General features: G+C 43.8%; 1 protein-coding gene across 3 annotated transcripts in view; it reads right to left on the bottom strand.

Moving 5' to 3' along the window:
- The window catches only part of PPP2R2B (protein phosphatase 2 regulatory subunit Bbeta), a gene marked incomplete at both ends in the record, with an annotated part of 456,792 nt that overhangs the window by 277,964 nt on the left and 159,710 nt on the right, over nucleotides 1-19,118 (bottom strand). For 2 of the 3 annotated variants that reach the window (XM_082622565.1, XM_082622564.1), the window contains one exon: nucleotides 14,703-14,896. The exons of the other annotated variant lie outside the window; for it this stretch is intronic. In XM_082622565.1, coding sequence (XP_082478691.1) covers nucleotides 14,703-14,896 — 194 coding nt within the window. The remainder of the gene's footprint in view (nucleotides 1-14,702; nucleotides 14,897-19,118) is intronic. 3 annotated transcript variants of the gene reach the window in all.

Here is a 19,118-nt window from a genome sequence, read left to right as displayed (position 1 = left end):
CCGTCTCAAATCATCGTTGAAACTTAATGTTTATAGAAGCTGTTTTAATACTTTTAGAACTCTGAGGAAGCAACTGGATCACCTACTAACCACACAAATCTTTATCCATTGAACTGTCTATCCATCCATCCATCCATCTACCCAGCCAGCCAGCCATGCATCCTTTAAATTTTATCTACTGAACACTTAGGTCACAAACAGTGTATCATTTTTTAATTCTTCATAAAAGTTTAAACAAAAAAAGTCAAAGAATGTGGTCTTCTTACTGCAATACCTCCACATAGTTCAGAGGGAGAAAAGTGCCCCAAATATTCAAGCCAAATGAACTGAGACTTCAAATGGACTCCCAGCTATAATCCCCAAAGACTGGTGAACTACAGACAGCCAACATACAGCTGACTCTGGAACAACATGGGTTTGAACTACACGGGTCCACTTAAACACGGATATTTTTTTAAATAGTAAATACTTGAGTACCACACAGTCCATGGCTTGTTGAATCCATGGATGCAGAAGAACTGGGAGTGTAGAGGGCTGACTATAAATTATACCTAATTAGCCTCTGCGTTGTTCAACGGTGGTTGGACTAAAAATCACTCATTAAAAGTGTAATCCCAGTGGTAGTTTATAAGATTTTTACTTTTCATTTCCATCAAATCATGCTCTCAATTTTTGGAGGGAAATTAGAGATGTCTGGAAATCTTGAGCCAACAATAGAGTCTAGTTTCCTCAGATTTATCTCGGTTCAAACTGCATTCAACCACATATAGTATTAACAAGAAAAAGTTAACATAGCTTTCAGAAACGTCAGGTTTGAGCCCCACAAGAGGCTAGCTCATTAAACAACCATACGGGTTATCATGTTGAGTCAACCATTCTTTGAAATTACCTACTCACCAGTTTGAAGAAAATTAACATTTCTGGGTCACCAGGTTCCATATACTTATCTACAACTGATGCCCGGGAATCAGGAAAGTCATTTTATTTCATGTAGGTGGGCAACTAAATCCCAGAGAGCAAGCTACTTACCCATGTATTTAATAGCGGAGGCTGGGCACTGAGCTTGTTTTCCCACTAGGAAGGGTAAGAGGACCCGGGGCTTTGGGAAAGGACAAGGGCAACGGGATCAAATGAAAGCTCATTAATTATATCTTTATGACTTTTTTCTTATTTTCACCCCATGTACATTCTTTAGGATGAACTTAAACACTCTGAAAACGTGTGACAACATGAAGTAGAGGCAAAACACGGGCCAAACAAAAGTAGGAAAGAGCCATAGCAATTACAAAGGCACTCATTGGTACCACTTTTTTTTTTTTTTTTGCGGTACGCGGGCCTCTCACTGTTGTGGCCTCTCCCGTTGCGGAGCGCAGGCTCAGCGGCTATGGCTCACGGGCCCAGCCGCTCCGTGGCATGTGGGATCCTCCCGGACCGGGGCACGAACCCGCGTCCCCTGCATCCGCAGGCGGACCCTCAACCACTGCGCCACCAGGGAAGCCCCTGGTACCACTTTTTAAGAACGCAATTTATTGATCTTATCTAGAAACTTAATTGTTTGTACCACTTAACCCAGTAATCTTGACTTTAGACACTTGTTCTAAGAAAATAACCAGAGAGATGATTTAGATGCATGCAGTCATTTATCACACAAATATTACACCAAAATCCTGGAAATAATCCAAACTTCCAGCATTGAATGATTGGTAAAATTATGGTTTAACTATAGGATGTTACAGAAGAATGCTCACAGTACTGTGTTTGGGACCAAAACAAACATAGGTATGATAATATTTTTCATATAATTCCTTTATTCATCTCTCTCTCTCTCATACACACACACACACACACACACACACACACACACACACACACCAGCCTGGAAGAAAATACATCAAGAAATGTTTGTAATGATTATGTTCAGAGCTAAATTCGACTTTCTTTTTTACACTTTTCTTTACAGTCCCAATTTTCATCAGTGAGCAGATATTTTGTTCTCTCACAGCCTCTATTCTTTTCCTATGTAGCATTTACCAAGATTTATATTCATGTTCTTATGTTTGTGTTTAATGTGTATCTTTCCAGTAGAATGCAAGCTCTATGAGAGTAGAATATGTGTCTGTTTTCTTTTTAACTGCATATCTGGGGTTTTTGTTAGCATGGAGCCTAGTATATAACAAACATTTTTAAAGTAACCACTAAGTGAGCAGCTGTGGGGACACTACCTGGAAGATGTGTGGTGGTATATGAGGGTTCTAATGGGCATCAAACAGTCGGCTATATCTCTAGTCTCCAGTTCATTTGCTCAATAATACACCTTTTTCCTTGCTTACTTTTGCCTCCTAAGATCACACAAGACTCCACTCTCCATTAGGAATGCCTGTGCCGCTCCGCTCCACCTGTCAGAATCCCACGAAGACCCCACCTTCCCCACTGAGCCATTCCTGTTCAGGTAAGCATCCCTCTAGCACTTACCAAAATCACTCACTTGGAAGATCAACATTTTTTGAACTTTATTGGGTACCAAACACTTTTTTTGAATAGGGGTCAGCAAACAATGGTCCATGGGCCACCACCTGATTTTGCAAATAGAGTTTTGCTAGAATACAGCCATGCCCACACGCTACAGTGGCAGAGTTGAGTAGGTGGGACATAGACTGTATGGTCAGGAAAGATGAAAATATTTACTATCTGGCCCTTTACAGGACAATTTACAGACCCTGTTCTAGAGCATCTACGTACTTGTGAAAAGCGGAGATGACACCAGATTTTTATCCCATCAAGTTATTCTTAGGGCAATATGGGATCCAAAGTATATCTCCAAGAGCTTTGTAAAAAAGAAATTATTGTAATATACCTAAATCCAGTGGGGTTTTTTTGAATTTTATTTTATTTTTTATACAGCAGGTTCTTATTAGTCATCCATTTTATACATATTAGTGTATACATGTCAATCCCAATCTCCCAGTTCATCCCACCCTCACCCCCATCCCCCGCCATTTTCCCCCCTTGGTGTCCATACGTTTGTTCTCTACATCTGCGTCTCTTCTCTCTTTCTGCCCTGCAAAGCGGTTCATCTGTACCATTTTTCTAGGTTCCACATATATGCATTAATATACAATATTTGTTTTTCTCTTTCTGACTTACTTCACCCTGTATGACAGTCTCTAGATCCATCCACGTCCTAAATCCATTCTTAAGAACATACATTTCTGTGTCAGACATACATGCATTCAAGTCCCGAGTGTGCTGACTGATGCTGGGCAGATGACACAACTTCTCTAAGCCTCAGTTTTGTCATACATTACCTCATTTCCTTAATAAACGTGTAATAAGCGCTATTTGCCAGATATTGGGCTAGGAGATGGATAATAGACAACGGTGACTAAGATGTAAAAAGTCTCACCTAATTCAGCCTTAATTGTAAATACAGCTGAGGATTGCTGTGAGGATTATATGATGTACACACATGCGTGGAGGCATGTACCTATTATCATATATATATACACACCAATGTAGTACACAATATATATACACGTAATATATAGTACATCATATATAGCAGGGGTCCCCAACCCCCGGACCGGTACCGGTCCTCAGCCTGTTAGGAGCCGGAAGGCACAGCAGGAGGCAGACGAGCAGGAGAGCGAGCGCAGCTACATCTGCCGCTCCCCATCGCTCACATTACCACCTGACCCATGCCCCCACCCCCGTGGGAAAACTCTCTTCCACGGAACTGGTCCCTGGTGCCAAAAAGGTTGGCGATCACTGATATATAGCGTATATAGAGTCCTTAACTCAATTCCTGGTACACTGCGAGCACTCAGTATATGATGGCTCTTCCTCCGTATCATAATTACAACAGAATCTCTTTTAACAGACCTCTTGACTCATTGGATGAAAATATGCCTTCAATTCCCTCTGTAAAATGGGTCTCTAGCCTGCTCTACAGTCACAGCTAATTTATTAAGGTCACCTCTGGTCCACCGGCTCACTTCTGTTTCTTTTGGTTGAGAGGCACATCTACTGAGAGTCAGTTGTGTCGGCTCCCAAATCGCTTGATGCCCGTATAGTTGTCCTTTAATTAAATATCATGGAAGGTGATGAAAAGAATGGTGTGAAAAGGCAGAGAGTGATTGTTTGATATGAAAACTAAGTTTAATGCTTTCAAAAAATGATCAAGAATTGTCAATTAAATGTGGGAGAGAGAAAAGATGGGGGACAATCATAAAAATCTAGAAGGATCAGTAGTTAAGATTGGTTCTCAAGGGTCTATACTCTCACTCAACCTCAAGGAAACCAATCTCAGACATGGTCTTTGTCATTTTGGGTGTGGTTTGTGCAAGAAAAATGTAAGTCCCAATCAGCAGTTCCATACTCAGAGACTAAGCCTTGATTCTTCAACAGGCTCTTCATCAAAATTAGGCAATGCTGTTTAAAACAGGTGTATCAGGAACTATACTCAACATTTAGTAATAACCTATAAGGGAAAAGAAGCTGAAAAACAATATATATACATATCTCTGAATCACTTTTCTGTACATCTGAAACTAACACAACATTGTAAATCAACTATACTTCAATTAAAAAAAAATAAAATAGGTGTATCATTGCTATGATTCTCTGCCTTAACTTTTCCAGTTTATCATCCACTATTGGTCCTAACTGCATGGAGTGAGAGGGATTCTTCTGTATTTATTAAATGCTCACATATAAACAATAACATGTTAGCCAGGGGCATGTTGCCTCAGCCGCTGCCATATTTTATAGGTAAAAAAATATAATCAAAGAGATGGCATGACTGGTCCAAGGCCTCGGAACTAGTACTGCTGGAGGGGGGCGTCTTGAGCCAGGCAGGCTCTGATTCCACCATCTCAGCCCCCCAGGGATAACAGAGAGGCAAACGCAGCACAGACTCACACAGTCTGGCTTATATGATTAAGTACATTTTGAGAAGGTCAGAGCATCATCTGCCCAAATGGATGGAAAGATGCTTGAGAGAAAGAACTTCTATTTCACCACACTCCCCAGCACCACCACCACAGCAAGCTGGAAAGAAATCCAAAAATCAATTTTGTTGGAGTTGGTGAATTTTATTTCCTAATTTATAATAGTAGAAGTAACTGGGGCTTCCTGATTTCTAAAAGAAAAAGGTTCATGTGGGATTTACAGCCCCCTCCATGGAGCACACAACAGCAGGGGAGACAGTCTATTGTGCCTGTCAGATCATGTCACTGAGAGCTCAGCCTCACCAATTGGCACTTGCTCTTTCCTGTCGGTGCGGCAAGTTGAGCAGTGCCCTGCTCACCAGATGGTTATTTGTTCCACCAGCCACCTTTGCTGCATCCCTGATTCACTCCAGCCCAGGACAGTCTGCAAAATTCATGCTGCAAGGCAGCTCCTGCCAACAACTTTGCCAAATGGCTCCTCTCAAAGTCATGGGCCGCCCAGACAGACTGGCTCCTCCGTCTGCAGCAGCTTTTGGCAGAGACGCTTCCCTTTCTGGCTCCACCTCTTGGCTGCACCAGAGCCTTCTTGCCAGAAGGATGATCTGACCCATCAGTACATACAGCCAGACCTGGAGTTCTGGGGCCATTTAAAGCCTACATCTGTGTCCCACAAGTTTACCCCTAACTACAACGTCAGAACACACAAAATAAACCTAGATGATCACAAATACAGGCACCGTGCATCACAGAAACTTAGAGCCAGGAAAATCTATAGAGAGCTTGCCTCTCCTCCCCCATCTTCAACCTCATTTTAGTAGATTAGGAAATCAAAGCCCAGACAGTAAAAGTGACTAATTATGGTGGCAGTACCGGGAATAACACCCAGGTCTTCTTATGTGCATTCCAAACCACTGCTTACAATAAAGACTGCATTGCCTTCCAATTTTCCCTCTGTTCATTTTCAAATTCTTGATAAAAATTAGACCCTGTGTATTGGTATTGACTCAAAGGAGAATTTCTTTAGAAAAATGAAGAATCTTTTCTCTGCATCAACATCATGACTTTTTTTTTTTTTTTTTTTAAGCAGGCGTGTCTATATACTCCATGGACAGACCTGGAAGTGACTTCTCTTCTGCCACCCAGAGCTGGGTGACCTTGAACAAGTAATCTCATTCTGCTTCAACTTTTCACTTAAAGGGGTATAAGGACAGTATCAACGAGAAAGATACTTTAAAGCCCAAAGTTGGTTCATGGCACATAGCAAGCCCCCCACAACTGCTAGCAATCAACATGATTCTGTATTAACACTCAAATCCACAGTGGTTTTAGTACTGTGCACATATACATAGGCATGCCAGGTATTTCTTACATTAGGAAGTTCAAGTTCATGAAGTTAAATGACTTATCCAAGGTTACTTAGAGAATAAATGAAGGACCAGAGATTCCTTCTTGCCATTTTGCTAAGAAATGAGAACCAGTATCTCGGCTTTAAAGAAGAATGTTTGAACAAAAACATATATATATATATATGCATAATCACTGCAGCATCTTATGTAATATAAAAAGCCGGAAACAATTTCCCATCCAGCCACAAGGGAACTGCTAAATAAACTGCAGTACAGTCATACCACGGGGCACTATGCAGCCATTAAAAAGAACAAGGCAGACGTAGGTGTCCTGACACAAAAAGTTCTTTCAGATATGTCATCGAATGGGCGAGAAAACAAAGCGCAAGTAAAACAAGCAGTATGCATTCAGTTATACAAACAATCCCTCCCCTAATGTGTATCTGTACATGTATATTTAAATGTATGGAAATGTATAGAAAGGTGTCTATAAGGAAGCCCACCAACTATTGACAATGGTAACTCTGGGCAAAGAAGTGGGATGGGTGTGGGGATGGAGAGTGATGCATGCTTTGCTTTATCTACTTCCATAATGCTTGAAGCTTTTCAAGTAAGAAGGCATTTATGCATTTTTTGCCTTATAAATAGACATAAAGGCAGAGAGGAACATGAATGACAACAGTACAGCAGCTGTGAACCAACAGACCTCCTAATCTGGGTGTCCTTGGCCCCAACTTGACCTCTGCAAAGTTACATGAGCAATGCTACTCTCAAGTTTCTTGTTCAGCCCTCCTCTTTGGTAAAATGCTTCCTGGTGATATTTTGTACTTAGAGATCCAGGTTTTGCCTTTCAGACCACCTGGGAGCGCTCAGCATCTTGTGCTGCAATATCTCCCATTAGAGCCATTTACAGCTTTTCCATACTCAGCACCCTTGTGCATCTGTTGAGGGTCACAGAGCTGAGCCCCCTGCATTAAGTGGAGGAGATGGCCTGCCATTCTGTGACTACTTCGGGATCATTACTTAATGGATTCAAGCAGTGAAATCAGCCATGCATGATGGAGGAGGCTGTCAGTCGCCCAGCGTCAAGCCCAGTATGCCTAGAATACATCGTCTCATAGGTAAGGTACTCTTTGGCACGCTCCTTCTGGTAGACCTCATCTTTCTCACGTTAAAATCCTGCCTGTAGAGGCCCCTCCAGACCCTTAGACTCCATGCATCTTCTTGCCCCTTCATTTCTTTTCATTTGCTGGAATCAATCAGGTCTCTTTCCTCTAAAGAACAGAACTGAGAGTCTGACTTACCCCTCTACATGGCCATCTTTTTCCATTACCCACAATGCCTTTCTCCAAAGAAACCATTCATACTAATCAGTTGTCCATGGATTTCACAAATACATATCCTATTATGACCACTTCCCCCTATGGTGAACTTGGAGCATAAGAATCCAAGGATTCCTGGATTTACAACAAAACTCCTAGCGGTCTTGTAAAAAGAATCTGAGCTTCCAATGGGATAGTTATGTCAGAACTGGTTTGTCAGGTCAGAGCTGATTTTCAGCCTCACTCTAGTGCTCCACTGGAAAGGCAACAGAAGGAAATTTGATGGTAAGAATGAAGTTTGGAGATGAAAGCAAGTATCATTTTAGTGGGAGATGGGTTGAGCACTCCTGGAGAGTTGCTCTGGCCAAAATGAGTTCTCAGACACCACCCCTGATGCAAAAGGACATCAGCCGTCATCCAGCTGCCTCTGGCCCATTCCTTCTGCTCTGCTCCAGGCAACTATATGAGTTGCCATCAGCTCTGGAGAATGGGTGCCTGGATGGCCCAGGGGGAACTTCATTGTGAGGGTCCCAGGCTGGGGGTGAGGGACATGGAGAAGGCTATAAAAACCCAGCTAATTTTCATATTTTGACTGTTCAATTCCGTAAATATTTTCCTTCTTTTCTTATTATAGATAGAGTAGAATAAATCTACAGGATTAAGTCAGCTAAGGATTCCGGCACCAACTGGGGGAATTCAGCTCCCTCCCTGTGGGAAAAAGAGGAACGCCTAGACTTGTGCACTATCTTACTGGGATGAGATGAACCGGGTGAACTGAGTAGCACTGAATGGGCACCATGGGGATGTATGCGGAGCATTGAACACAACCTGAACTTTTTTCCCTCTAAAATCCAGACAAGCAGCCGCAGGGGTGGGCAAAGAACTCTTGCCTAGAATCCAGGCAGTCATTGGTTCCAGTCTGGGTCTGCCACTTACAAGTATGTGATCTTACACAAGTTTCTTTGCTTCTCCAAACCTTGTAATTTCTTATTCTGAAAAATGCATCTAACGCAACCGTTCCCTCAGAGTTGTTGAAGGAGATTAAATGAGTAAACACAGGAGAAACACCTAGGAAAATGTCTGGGATACAGACAGTACTCAAGAAACCTTAGTTCTCCTCCCTCATCTAAGCGTCTAAATTGGGCCCTTAGTTTCTTCGTAAATGCAAATGCTAGAATCTAGGAATGTCAGTCTACAGCTGTGCTCTTTTCATTGAGCATACCAATATTTTGACAGGACTGGCCTAATATTATTCACCCCAGGTTCATTGGTACGTTTCTGACCAGCCCTCATAAAGGGCTTGGGATGGCCCCTGGGGACCTGGATGCTAATAATGAATACTTGCTAGTGATTTTCAATGCACTCTGGTTATTATGCTTAGTAGTGGAACATTTCCTATCCCCGGAAAGGTCATTTATAATAGTATAAGGCTGCTTCTTCCCACCTTCCATTTCAGATTTTTCTGAGACTAGCAGAGAACTCAAACAGTCATCCATATGCATTGGAAATACTATTCTGATCTGACATTTGCATAAAAATACCAAAGCAACTTAAGGAACTACAGGGCAGCTCTCCATCATGACACTACGTCCTTTTATTTTTCTGATGCCTTTCCAGCACCTTCATATCAAAAGTCATTTTCATGTACCTTCCTAGTTTTACTCATCATAGCTTCCCTCTTTCTTGAGCATGTGTGGGATGGATGGGGGGAGGGGAAGAAGCAGGGAATTTCACTTTCTTTTATTCTCATGCCCCTAAGAAACTGTAACGTTTCACAGATCACACAGATCTCAAGTTTGGAGACCCTATGAACTCAACTCACCCAAGACTGGCCTCTTCTTATTCTATCACATTGCTCAAAAATGGCCATATAGCATTATTGGTATAATTTAAGGGTGCAGTTAATTATGCTTACACCAAGGTATTCTGTCCTGGTACAATTTCTTTATATGGAGCCAAGATCAGCTTCCTTGTAATTTTTCACTCATTGGCTCAAATTCTGCCCTGCAATGCTCTTCTCCTAGGCATCTCATCTATTCACACGCTTTTAAGTACCTTTAATATACCCGTGACACCCCAAATTATAATCTAGTCCAGATCTTTCTTCTGAGCTTCAGACCCAGATATCCAACTGCTTACTTGAGAGTCTCACCGTGAGGCTAGATGACTCCAGTTTCAGTGGAAAGCCCCACTATGCATCCATTCTCATGGCAAAATCCTGGGAGGTCATCCTTGACACCATCTCCGTCTACTTCTCCATCTCCACCCAGTTTATCACACCACCTCAGCCCTATCCATTCTTCTCCTACAATGTATCTCGAATCCGTCAAATTCTCTCCACCTCTATCGCTGCCACCATCCTAGGGGACAGCCATGGCCTAACTATCCCCCTGCTTTTACCCCTATTCACTTCCTACCCAGCCCTCTGACCCCACCCTACATAGCAACCAGCCTGAGTTTTGAAAAAACAAACCTGATCATATTTCTCCCCGATCAAAATCCTTTAATGGCTTTCGATCCATCTTTGGATAAGGTCCAAACTCCTTAAGGCCAACAACGCTCAACATGATCCGGTCCCTAAATACCTCTCCAGTTTCTTTTTTGTAACACTTTATTACAAACATTTTCAAACAAATAGTCAAGTTGAAAAAAAATTACAGTGACTATACATTGACCAACCACCTGGATTCTACCATTAACGTTTTATACTTGCTTTATCATCTATCTATCCATTTATCCATCCTTCTCTCCTGGTATTAATTTTTCTTGGTTTTGGTCCATTCCAAAGTAAACTGTAGGCTCCAGTCTCATTTTTGTCACTCTTCTTGTTGTTCCCTACACTCAACCCTAGGCATCTTCTCATTCTTTGAATCTGTCAGACTATTTTATATCTCTGTGCTTTGGACCTATTGCCCCTTCTACCTGAAATGTCTTCAGCTTTTGTGAATTCCTGACTCATCCTTTGGTTTTCAGCTTCAACTCTGTCTGAGAGGCAGTCACTGAACCCCCAGTCTAAATTAGATTCGCCTTTCTGCCTTACACATAATCTCAAGGCGTCTTGTGCTTTTCCTGAATATCGCTTGTCACAATTGGTAGCTATGTATGTTTTTTGCAAAATCATTTGTTTAATGTCTGTTTTCTCCACCAGCCCCAAAACTCCATGAGAACAGACACAATGTCTGTACCGGAGCATGCAGGATCACCCCCACAGAAAGTTAGTTAATAGTTCTTGAAGGAATTAAAGGGAGAAGGAATCAATAGTTACATAATAATAATATCATGTTAATATAATAACAGTACATGGACTAAGTGAATTTGTTCTTCTTTTAATATGTACAAGCAGTATGGGTTTTTTAAGGCCTCTAAGAGAAGATGGAACTTACTCACTGCCAGAATATAACCAGCAAGTACATTAAGGCAGATTGCCAAGTGGCAAGATCCATGGCTAGTGGCTGAGTCAAGAAAGAGCCTGTGGCAGGTCTCAGGGACTTCTCTCCCATTTCCACTAGCCCTTCCCTCAAGATCATCCCAAATCAACAACAATCCAAGGAAAACCAGGGTGCTCGCAATGCAAATGCAGTTTAAGTAATACTAACAATGGCTATAATGTATTGAGGGCATTTATCGAGGACTGGCTTTGTATTAGGCAGTGTGTTGAGAGCTTTTCCTGCATTAGATATTCTTTTTTCCTGTGGCATAGGTTCTAATGTTATTCCCATTTTAAAGCTAAGGAAACTGAGAACAGAATAGTTATTTTTAAACAATAAGTTCTCTGACTTCCTCTTCTAACCAGATTGCCATTCCTGTAAAGTCCACCTACGTAGAATATTTATTCTGACTGTGCCCCATATGAGGGTAGAAAGATTAATCTAGAAAACTCTCAGACTGCTCTAATGGAGAGGGGGTTTTAGTTGGTTCTAACAAGTCTAAAAATATAGAAAGCCAACCCTACTGATGCTTTTCCTCAGGTATTAAACCCAAACACACACTTTCAAATGATCCCTGCAAAGAATTTTTCCTTAGATGGGAACACCGTTTACACACAAAGATAAACCATTGTGATCTTCCCCATAACAGGAACTAATAGTTAAAGAAAAATGAAGCAGTGCAGAATTTCCTAGTAGAAGAGCATGTCAGCCAGTCTTGAGTTTGAAGACAAGCTTTTCCCCTGACTGTGTGACACTGACAAATCAGTATCATTCCTGGGCCTCAGTTGCTCAGTTTCCTTATTTGAAAATGGAAATAACAAGATCCACTTAGCAGGGGATGGACATATTAAAATACTACTTACAGAAACCTCAGTACAGGGCTTGGAAAAGAGAAGATACTCAAAGATAGTAACTTTAAGAAAGGGAGGAAAAGATAGGAAAACGTAGGGGAGGGTGGTAACTTAATACTCAGAATAAAAGAAAAGTTATAAGAAATGTTTTTAATAAATGCACGTCATGCATTCTTTTCCCATCAGAGAGAGAGGGAGGAACTTGGGAAAAAGTGTCCTTTAGCATCTGCATTGCTCTTACCCGGATGAACTTGCCTGCAGATACCACTTACAATGCAAATTGAGCTTAGAGTCCTTCACACTAACTACACAGCAAAAACCTTCCAGCTTTAAATAGAATACTGCAGTGTGGAATGATCTGAGCAAAGGGAAGAAAAATTCAGAGATAACTGCGAAGGAGATTTTGCAGAAAAATAAAAAAAAATCTGCCATATCTGGGCAAGGGAGGAAAATGCAGAAATATCAAAGGAGGCAAAAAGAAAAGCAAAGTCTATAGAAGGACCTAGAAATTAATTCCCCAGAAGGTGGGTTTAAGTTAATAAAGGGAAGAGAACTTTGTGGCAAGCCCCCAATGAAGACGATTGTAACAAAGAATATTTTGTTCTAGTGGGGTTTCTTCGAGGTGCACTAGCACTTTGAAGGTATTTATCATCAGAAGAAGGACACTTCCCCCTCTGGCCAGGTCAATGTTCCCTAAAATGCAATTAGGGATTGCATGTAAAAACACAATTTACATTGTCTAAGTTCCATTTTTTTTTTCTTCCCAGACCTTCACTAAGATCAGGTAAAGAAACCTGGAAGCATACTGTGAAATAAAGGTTTGTTTAAATTTTCAGTGTGGTGGCAGTTGGGGGGTGGGGGGAGGAATCCAAGAGGCTGATTTGGAAAAATTTTAGAAAGTTCTTTGCTATAAACTCATGCCTCATTTCAGACTATATGAACCCAGATATTTTATTCAGAACCAGAGGTTACAAAAATGTCATCAAATAGGAAAGATTAGGTAGTATCTAGGGCCCTGAAAGCGATAAGGAATGCCGTGTTTAACTCATTTCTTCATTCTACAGATGACAGTGCTATGCACATGGCCTCAATTTCCCCATCTTCCCAGCTCAGTAAGTTTCCTTTGCCTGCACTTGGAGGCATAATGCAATATAGAAGAAAACATGAAGGCAGCCCTCTATCTTTGTTGTCTCAAATAGAAAAAAGAAAAAAAAAAAAAAGTGTGCCCCCAAGGACAATAGACCCGAAAGCCAACTTCTCTGTTGGATGATATGCTCTGACCCAGAGCTGATCATATTCTATCTGGTGAGTCAGGGACAAAGCACTAAGAATGGGGAAGAACATCTTACCACCACGTTGTCCCCAGGCAGGTAAAAAGAATCAGCAAGTATGGTGCTTGGTATGGGGCAGGGACAGGCTGCTGAACATCTTAAAAGCCACTTCTAAGCTCCTGAAAGCCAGAGCTCATAAAGCTCTGCTTGATCTTTCTAGCGCCATGGACGCATTAGGTGTGATTCTCTCCAATAACGATGATGAACGAAGCATGTATTTTCAATAGCACAGGGCATTCTTTCTATCTAAAACTTCCAGGGATGTTTATAGAAGATGCCACCTTTACCCCCAAATTGTGTGTCTTTTTATCTTTCAGAACTTGAACTCTTACTACCACCACGCCCATCACATTTCTCTAATAGTCTTGATTTGATTAAATAGTACAGAAATGTTAGCACCCAAGAATAATAAGAAGAATCTTAAATTAACATGCCTTGCTACATTTTCCTAAAGCACTTTCACACATATTTTCTCATGTGGATATCACAATGTGACAATGTAACACTTTATAGGAGTGGTTAAGGATAAAGGCTGACAGGTACAAAATGAAAGCAAAAATGCAAAAGTTTTGGTATTTGGGGAAAAAAAAAAGCCTCCTCTCTCTATTCCCACACAAAAGGCAAATGAGATTCCACCTGCTGACTTTCCTTTCCTGCCTGCACCTCACTCAGGCTAATGTCAGAACAAGCTGGGGGGTGGCGGGGGGAGAGAGAGAGACACACACACACACACACACACGACAATTTCACCTCTTGGCAAAGCTCAGCTTACTGAACCCTCTTGCTTTCTGCTGGCTGTTGATTCAGCAGAAACTACTGCTGCAGAATTCATAATGGTGATTTTTAAAGGCCCCACTGATCGCATTGCTCGCCCCACGTGTCACACTCATTCGCTCGCCGCCCCAGCACTGTTTCCCCAGCCACCTTTTTATATCTTGCTAATGCACTTCCAAGGGGAGAGGGGTTCGTCCTTTTTCAACGGGCCTTTTGGGCTTTTGATTGTCTAAGCAGGTAACCCGGCCGGAGAGATGAACGGGCAGGAAATGAAACCATGCCCACCCTTGCAGCCACTGAGACACACATCATTCCGCTCAGAGAGGGGAGGACCCACCTCTCGGGCCCCCTTCCTTCTTATCTCTCCCCTCACCCCGACCCCTGCATACATATTCGGGGAAGGGATCATCTGCCTTTGGGGGGTCATTTTTCCAGCCGGGAGCCCCACCCTGAAAAACCTCATCCCCGAGGGCCATTTTAACTCCCGTGGGCGCCGGGTCCACCTGCTGCTGAACGCCCGGCTCGCCTCGCGGAGCCCGGATGGATGTGGGGCGCACCGGCAGCTGCCCCTGCGAGCCGAGCCCCCGCCCCAGCCCCGGGGCCCGCAGGAGTCTCCGCCGCTACTCGCCCGGCTGCCCGCGGAGCTCAGCGATCCGCAACTTGCGCCCTTCCCCAGCGGCGGAATGCGGCGGGGCTGGCGTTACCTTCGGTCGCATAGCTGTGGTCGCGCAGGAAACTGTTGTTGATTTTGCGGGTATCAATGTCCTCCTCCATTGACAGCAGGCTTACTTGCGTGGGAACCAGAAGCCGGCAGACAAGTATCCATGATCCCTCCCCGCAGCCAGTCTCACAGGAGAGGGGGGCAGGGGAGCCAGTGGGACTGCACCATGGTCCGAGCCTGAGGAGGAGACGGGGAGGCGGAGAGAGAAAAAAAATAAAAACCCGGCAATGGAGCTGTCACCTCCTCCGCCCGGGATCTCCGAGGCTGCGGCGGCTCCTCCCGCGGTGCGCTCACTCCAGCTCCAATTCCCGGCGAGGATGCTGCGCCTGCCTCCGCTGCCTCCGGGTGCCAAGATGCGCCGTGCCCCGAGGGGTCTGGTCCCGCCCGCCGCCCCGGAGGCGCTCACAAGCGGGGCTGGGGAGATGCCCAACAGGTTCCCCTCGTTGGCAGCCGCTCCGAAATGCAAAAAAAGATCCCTCCTCCCCCTGGGAGAGCGGGCAGCCGCGACAAAATGGTGCCTTTCTGGACCCAAGCTGCAGTGGCGAGATGGCAGGGTCAGGATTCAGGCGGGCCCGGCCCGGAGGAGGGTGCTGGTCCCACGGGAGGGCGGCTCGAGCTGGCGGGGGCTCGGCAGCCGGCGGAGAGCCGGGCAGGGCGCTGCAGCCGGCGCCAGCGCACTCACCCTCACACCCACACGCGCGCACTCGCAGCTGCCGCTGCTGCTGCAGGAGGAGGCTGGAGGCGGCTGGTGCATTAAAGGCGAGGCTCCTCCCAACCGCGTCAGCAGCCCCAGGACTCTTCCCCAGCAGCGGTGGTGGCCGAGGCCGAGGCTGCGGCTGCTCTCTGCTGCAGTGGGGCGCACGCAGCCGCGAACCCGCACCTGGGCAGCGAGCAGCTAGCTTGCAGGTTGACGTGAAAAGCGTAGACGCGCTCTTCCAACCTCCCTCCCCCTAGCGCCACGCAGCTCAGGGCGGCGTTTACTCCAGCACCCAGAGTCCCTAGCTCGCTGCCTTTCTCCGGACACCTGTGCTCCAGGACCGCAAAGAGAAGTAGGTTCCCTTGGGTAGGCAGGAAGTCTACATCCCGGTCCCTTTTGCTGACCCTTCCATAATGCATGTGGTCTCTGGATGAAGGTCAAGGGCGAGGCCTGGGGATCGAAGCCTCACACAGAGAGGAGAGAATGCTCATAGCCTAGCTGAAGCCCTCTCTGCTCTAGGAATAGATCGGGGAGCTGGGGCCAGAACTTTTCTGCGGATCACATCTAACTTCTCCCTTTCAAACAGAGTCAAAAACCTCTTCTACCTGTAGGCGTCTGTGTCTACACTGGCAGAGGGAGGAAGAGGGCTGAGTTATGAATCTAGTCAACATAGTCAGTCTGAAAATGTCCACCTTCCCTAGCCCTTTGCACTTAGTTTTGGACAAACAGCTCCAGGCCCCCCTGCGGGTTTTCCTTGTGAAGACACAGCACTGGAGGAACCGCTGACATTTGCTCTCCACCTGAAAGGTACAGTGGAGCCCTGCGCCTTGGAGCCCTGTGCCAGCAGAGCGCCACTGCTTCCCTGAGGGAACTTCAAAGAACCAGTGAATACCAGAAAGAGGCCTACCTTCCTACTTCAACTAGGAGGAAAATACAGAATCCCACCGCAACCCCAATTTTTCCCGAATCGCAAATTGCAAGTTCCATATTTGAAAGAAAATGAGATCGTTATTGTTATGAAACAACTACAATCATTTCTGAAGCAACCCAAATCACTAGAAAGCCAGTTTGGAAAAGAAATGTCCCCGATTTCCCCTTGCAGAAGGCATTCATTTCAGTGGGTGTCACTGCAGGGAGAGACATCGGGAGAGACCATCAGCGAATGTTTTGCTCAGTGAAGCTCCACCAGTTTAGCTGGATGAGCCCAGAGGGACCTTTGAGTTAATTATATACATACAATGCTTCGGCTAACACAATTTAGAAAGTATTTGAAGTCAAAAAAAAAAAAAAAAGGGAAAACAAGTCCTTAACTGAGGTTGGGAATTGCCATTAGATTTCCATGAACAACAGATGCTTCTGGCAGGTGGAAAATGGCATTGTCCTCATCTCCAGAAAGCAACCGCATCTCTCTGGGAGAAGAGAGGAGAAATATTCTTTGATATAATTTGGGGCGGGGAAGTTCATCTTACAGTAGATTCCATTTTATTCTCATCTGTTGGTTAAGTCTTTCCTACTTGTTTGACTGTTTGTGCCAAATTCACATATGAAATTCCAGGAACAGATGAAGACTGGTGCAAATTGATTTAATCCACTTCAGCTCCAGTTGCCATGGCTGGTTCTTCACATGATGAGCTGTATCCATCACCAAGGCTCCAGAGGTCAGCTCATCTGTAGTTACATAGTCCAGCTTCTCTTGCAGGTAGGCATAAGTGGGGGGGGGGAGGGGAAAGGGGAGAAAAGCTAAGTTCATCTTAAAGCAGTGAGAAGACATCTTGCTTTGAGTTGAAATGACCTTACGTTGCCACTGGAGACCTTGGAGTAGTATTTGGGATATTCTCACCCATATCTTTCTAGAATGTGGGCTAGATTGGAACAGAGTTGCAAGATGAATCAGGAAGGCCCAGTCTCGTTAGCCAGGCTGTGCTTGAGGAATTTTCCACTGTAAGCAATGGGAGAAAAGTCCCCTCCAGAGATCAAGCCTCTGGGTTTACTAAATTTTCCCTTTCCTGTTTCCTACAAAATTCTTCCTGCATTTACTTTATTCAACAGTATAGGCAATGTTTTCCTAAGACACAAGTTGTGAGAAGGCAAATTAGATGGCTCTCCATTAAGTAGATTAAGTAGATTCCAAGGTTTCTATTTTGTGAACCACTCTTTTCTGCTATGGGCAGGGGGGAACCATCCCCTCCAACCAAAACCAAGAAAAATACAGCATTGGCTTTGTTCCTTAACACAACGATGTGCAGTAAAGGAGGTCAGGGAGTGAAGGAAGCCCTGTGCAATCCTGTAGTTGTAAGAGGACTACACAGACCATTTCTAAGAAGACTCTCTGACCTTCTTTCTGTTCCTCCAATGTGTCAAGTTCTTTCCAAAAGCTTTTGGCATTTGCACATGCCATTCATTCCCTGTGCCCCTTCCTCGTGTTCCTGGCATTCTTCAGCATCACAGCTGAACTGCCCCTACTTCACTGAGGCATTCCCTGGCCTCCCCATAGTCCCTGCCCCTGGTATTTTGTCTTAACATCTTTTTTTTCCTTCTTCATGGAACATTTGCCTTTTGTAATATTTGTTTACTTATAATTGTCAACCATTCCACTATATCTCTGCTATTAAGAGTCTGGCACTTAGTAGATGCTCAATTATATTTACTGAATGGAGATAAATCTTTCATAGATGAATGAGTAAATTGCTGAATTTGTTCAGTGATATTTAGGTTTTAAAGCTCTACCTTTATTTAAATTCTTGCCCCCCCAAACCCAACAACAAAGTGTGTTGTAAGCCAGTAAATTTCCAGCTTGTAACTCCTATTCCTATTGAAATAACTGTCCTACCCATTCCTGCATGCACATGCACCAAAAATATTTACTGAGCACTTAATATATGACAAGAGTTATTGTAGGTGCTGGGATACAGTTAAAACAAAACAGAGTCCCTTTCTTCACAGAACTGAAATTCTATCATCTGATTTTAGTAATATGAGCTTTCTTAGAGATACAACAAATACATTATAAATTAACAGACCAGAGCATAATGTTAAGTGTCAAGACTCTGATATCAAGCAAAGCTGATTTTCTGCCACTTATTATTATGTCCTTGAGCAAGTTACAAGATCTCCCAAGCCATGGTTTTTTTTTTTAATCTATAAATTAGGGAGAAAAAAAAGTTAATGGAGTTATTATGAGGATTAATGAGATAATACTTGGAAAGAATATGCTGCAATCACTTGTTGAGTATTTGCTATCATCACCACCAGTACTATGGAACAAATATTTAAGTACCTACCACGTCAGCCACTGGGATAGGACTAAAGATTCAGCAACATCAGTGCTGAAGATGTACAGTCGTCTCTGCCATCATGGAACTTAGTATCTAACTTACAATTCATGGAAAGGGGGCCACACGCTACAAAAGGGGCAGCAGAGGATGCTCTGAAAGGCTGACCTAATTCAGGCTTGTGCTTTACACAGAAAAGGGCAATTACAAATACACAGCCTTCTTAAGTTACACAATCTAGCATGACAGCACGGGAACATATTCTTTTTTTCATCACCTTTATTATGTTCCCCCAGTGCTCTCACATACCCCTAGCCCAGTTAAGTTAGCCCTGCCTACATTGGAAACTACTTGCAGGTCATGCTGTCCAATCAGCACATTAGATATCTACAATTTTATTAAAACCTTTGACCTAAGCCAGTCTAGAGAT

Source organism: Mesoplodon mirus (genome assembly GCF_964341445.2).
Source record: "Mesoplodon mirus genome assembly, chromosome: 5".
NCBI classification, from domain to species: Eukaryota; Metazoa; Chordata; class Mammalia; order Artiodactyla; family Ziphiidae; genus Mesoplodon; species Mesoplodon mirus.
This window is presented reverse-complemented; position numbering and strand designations above follow the sequence as displayed.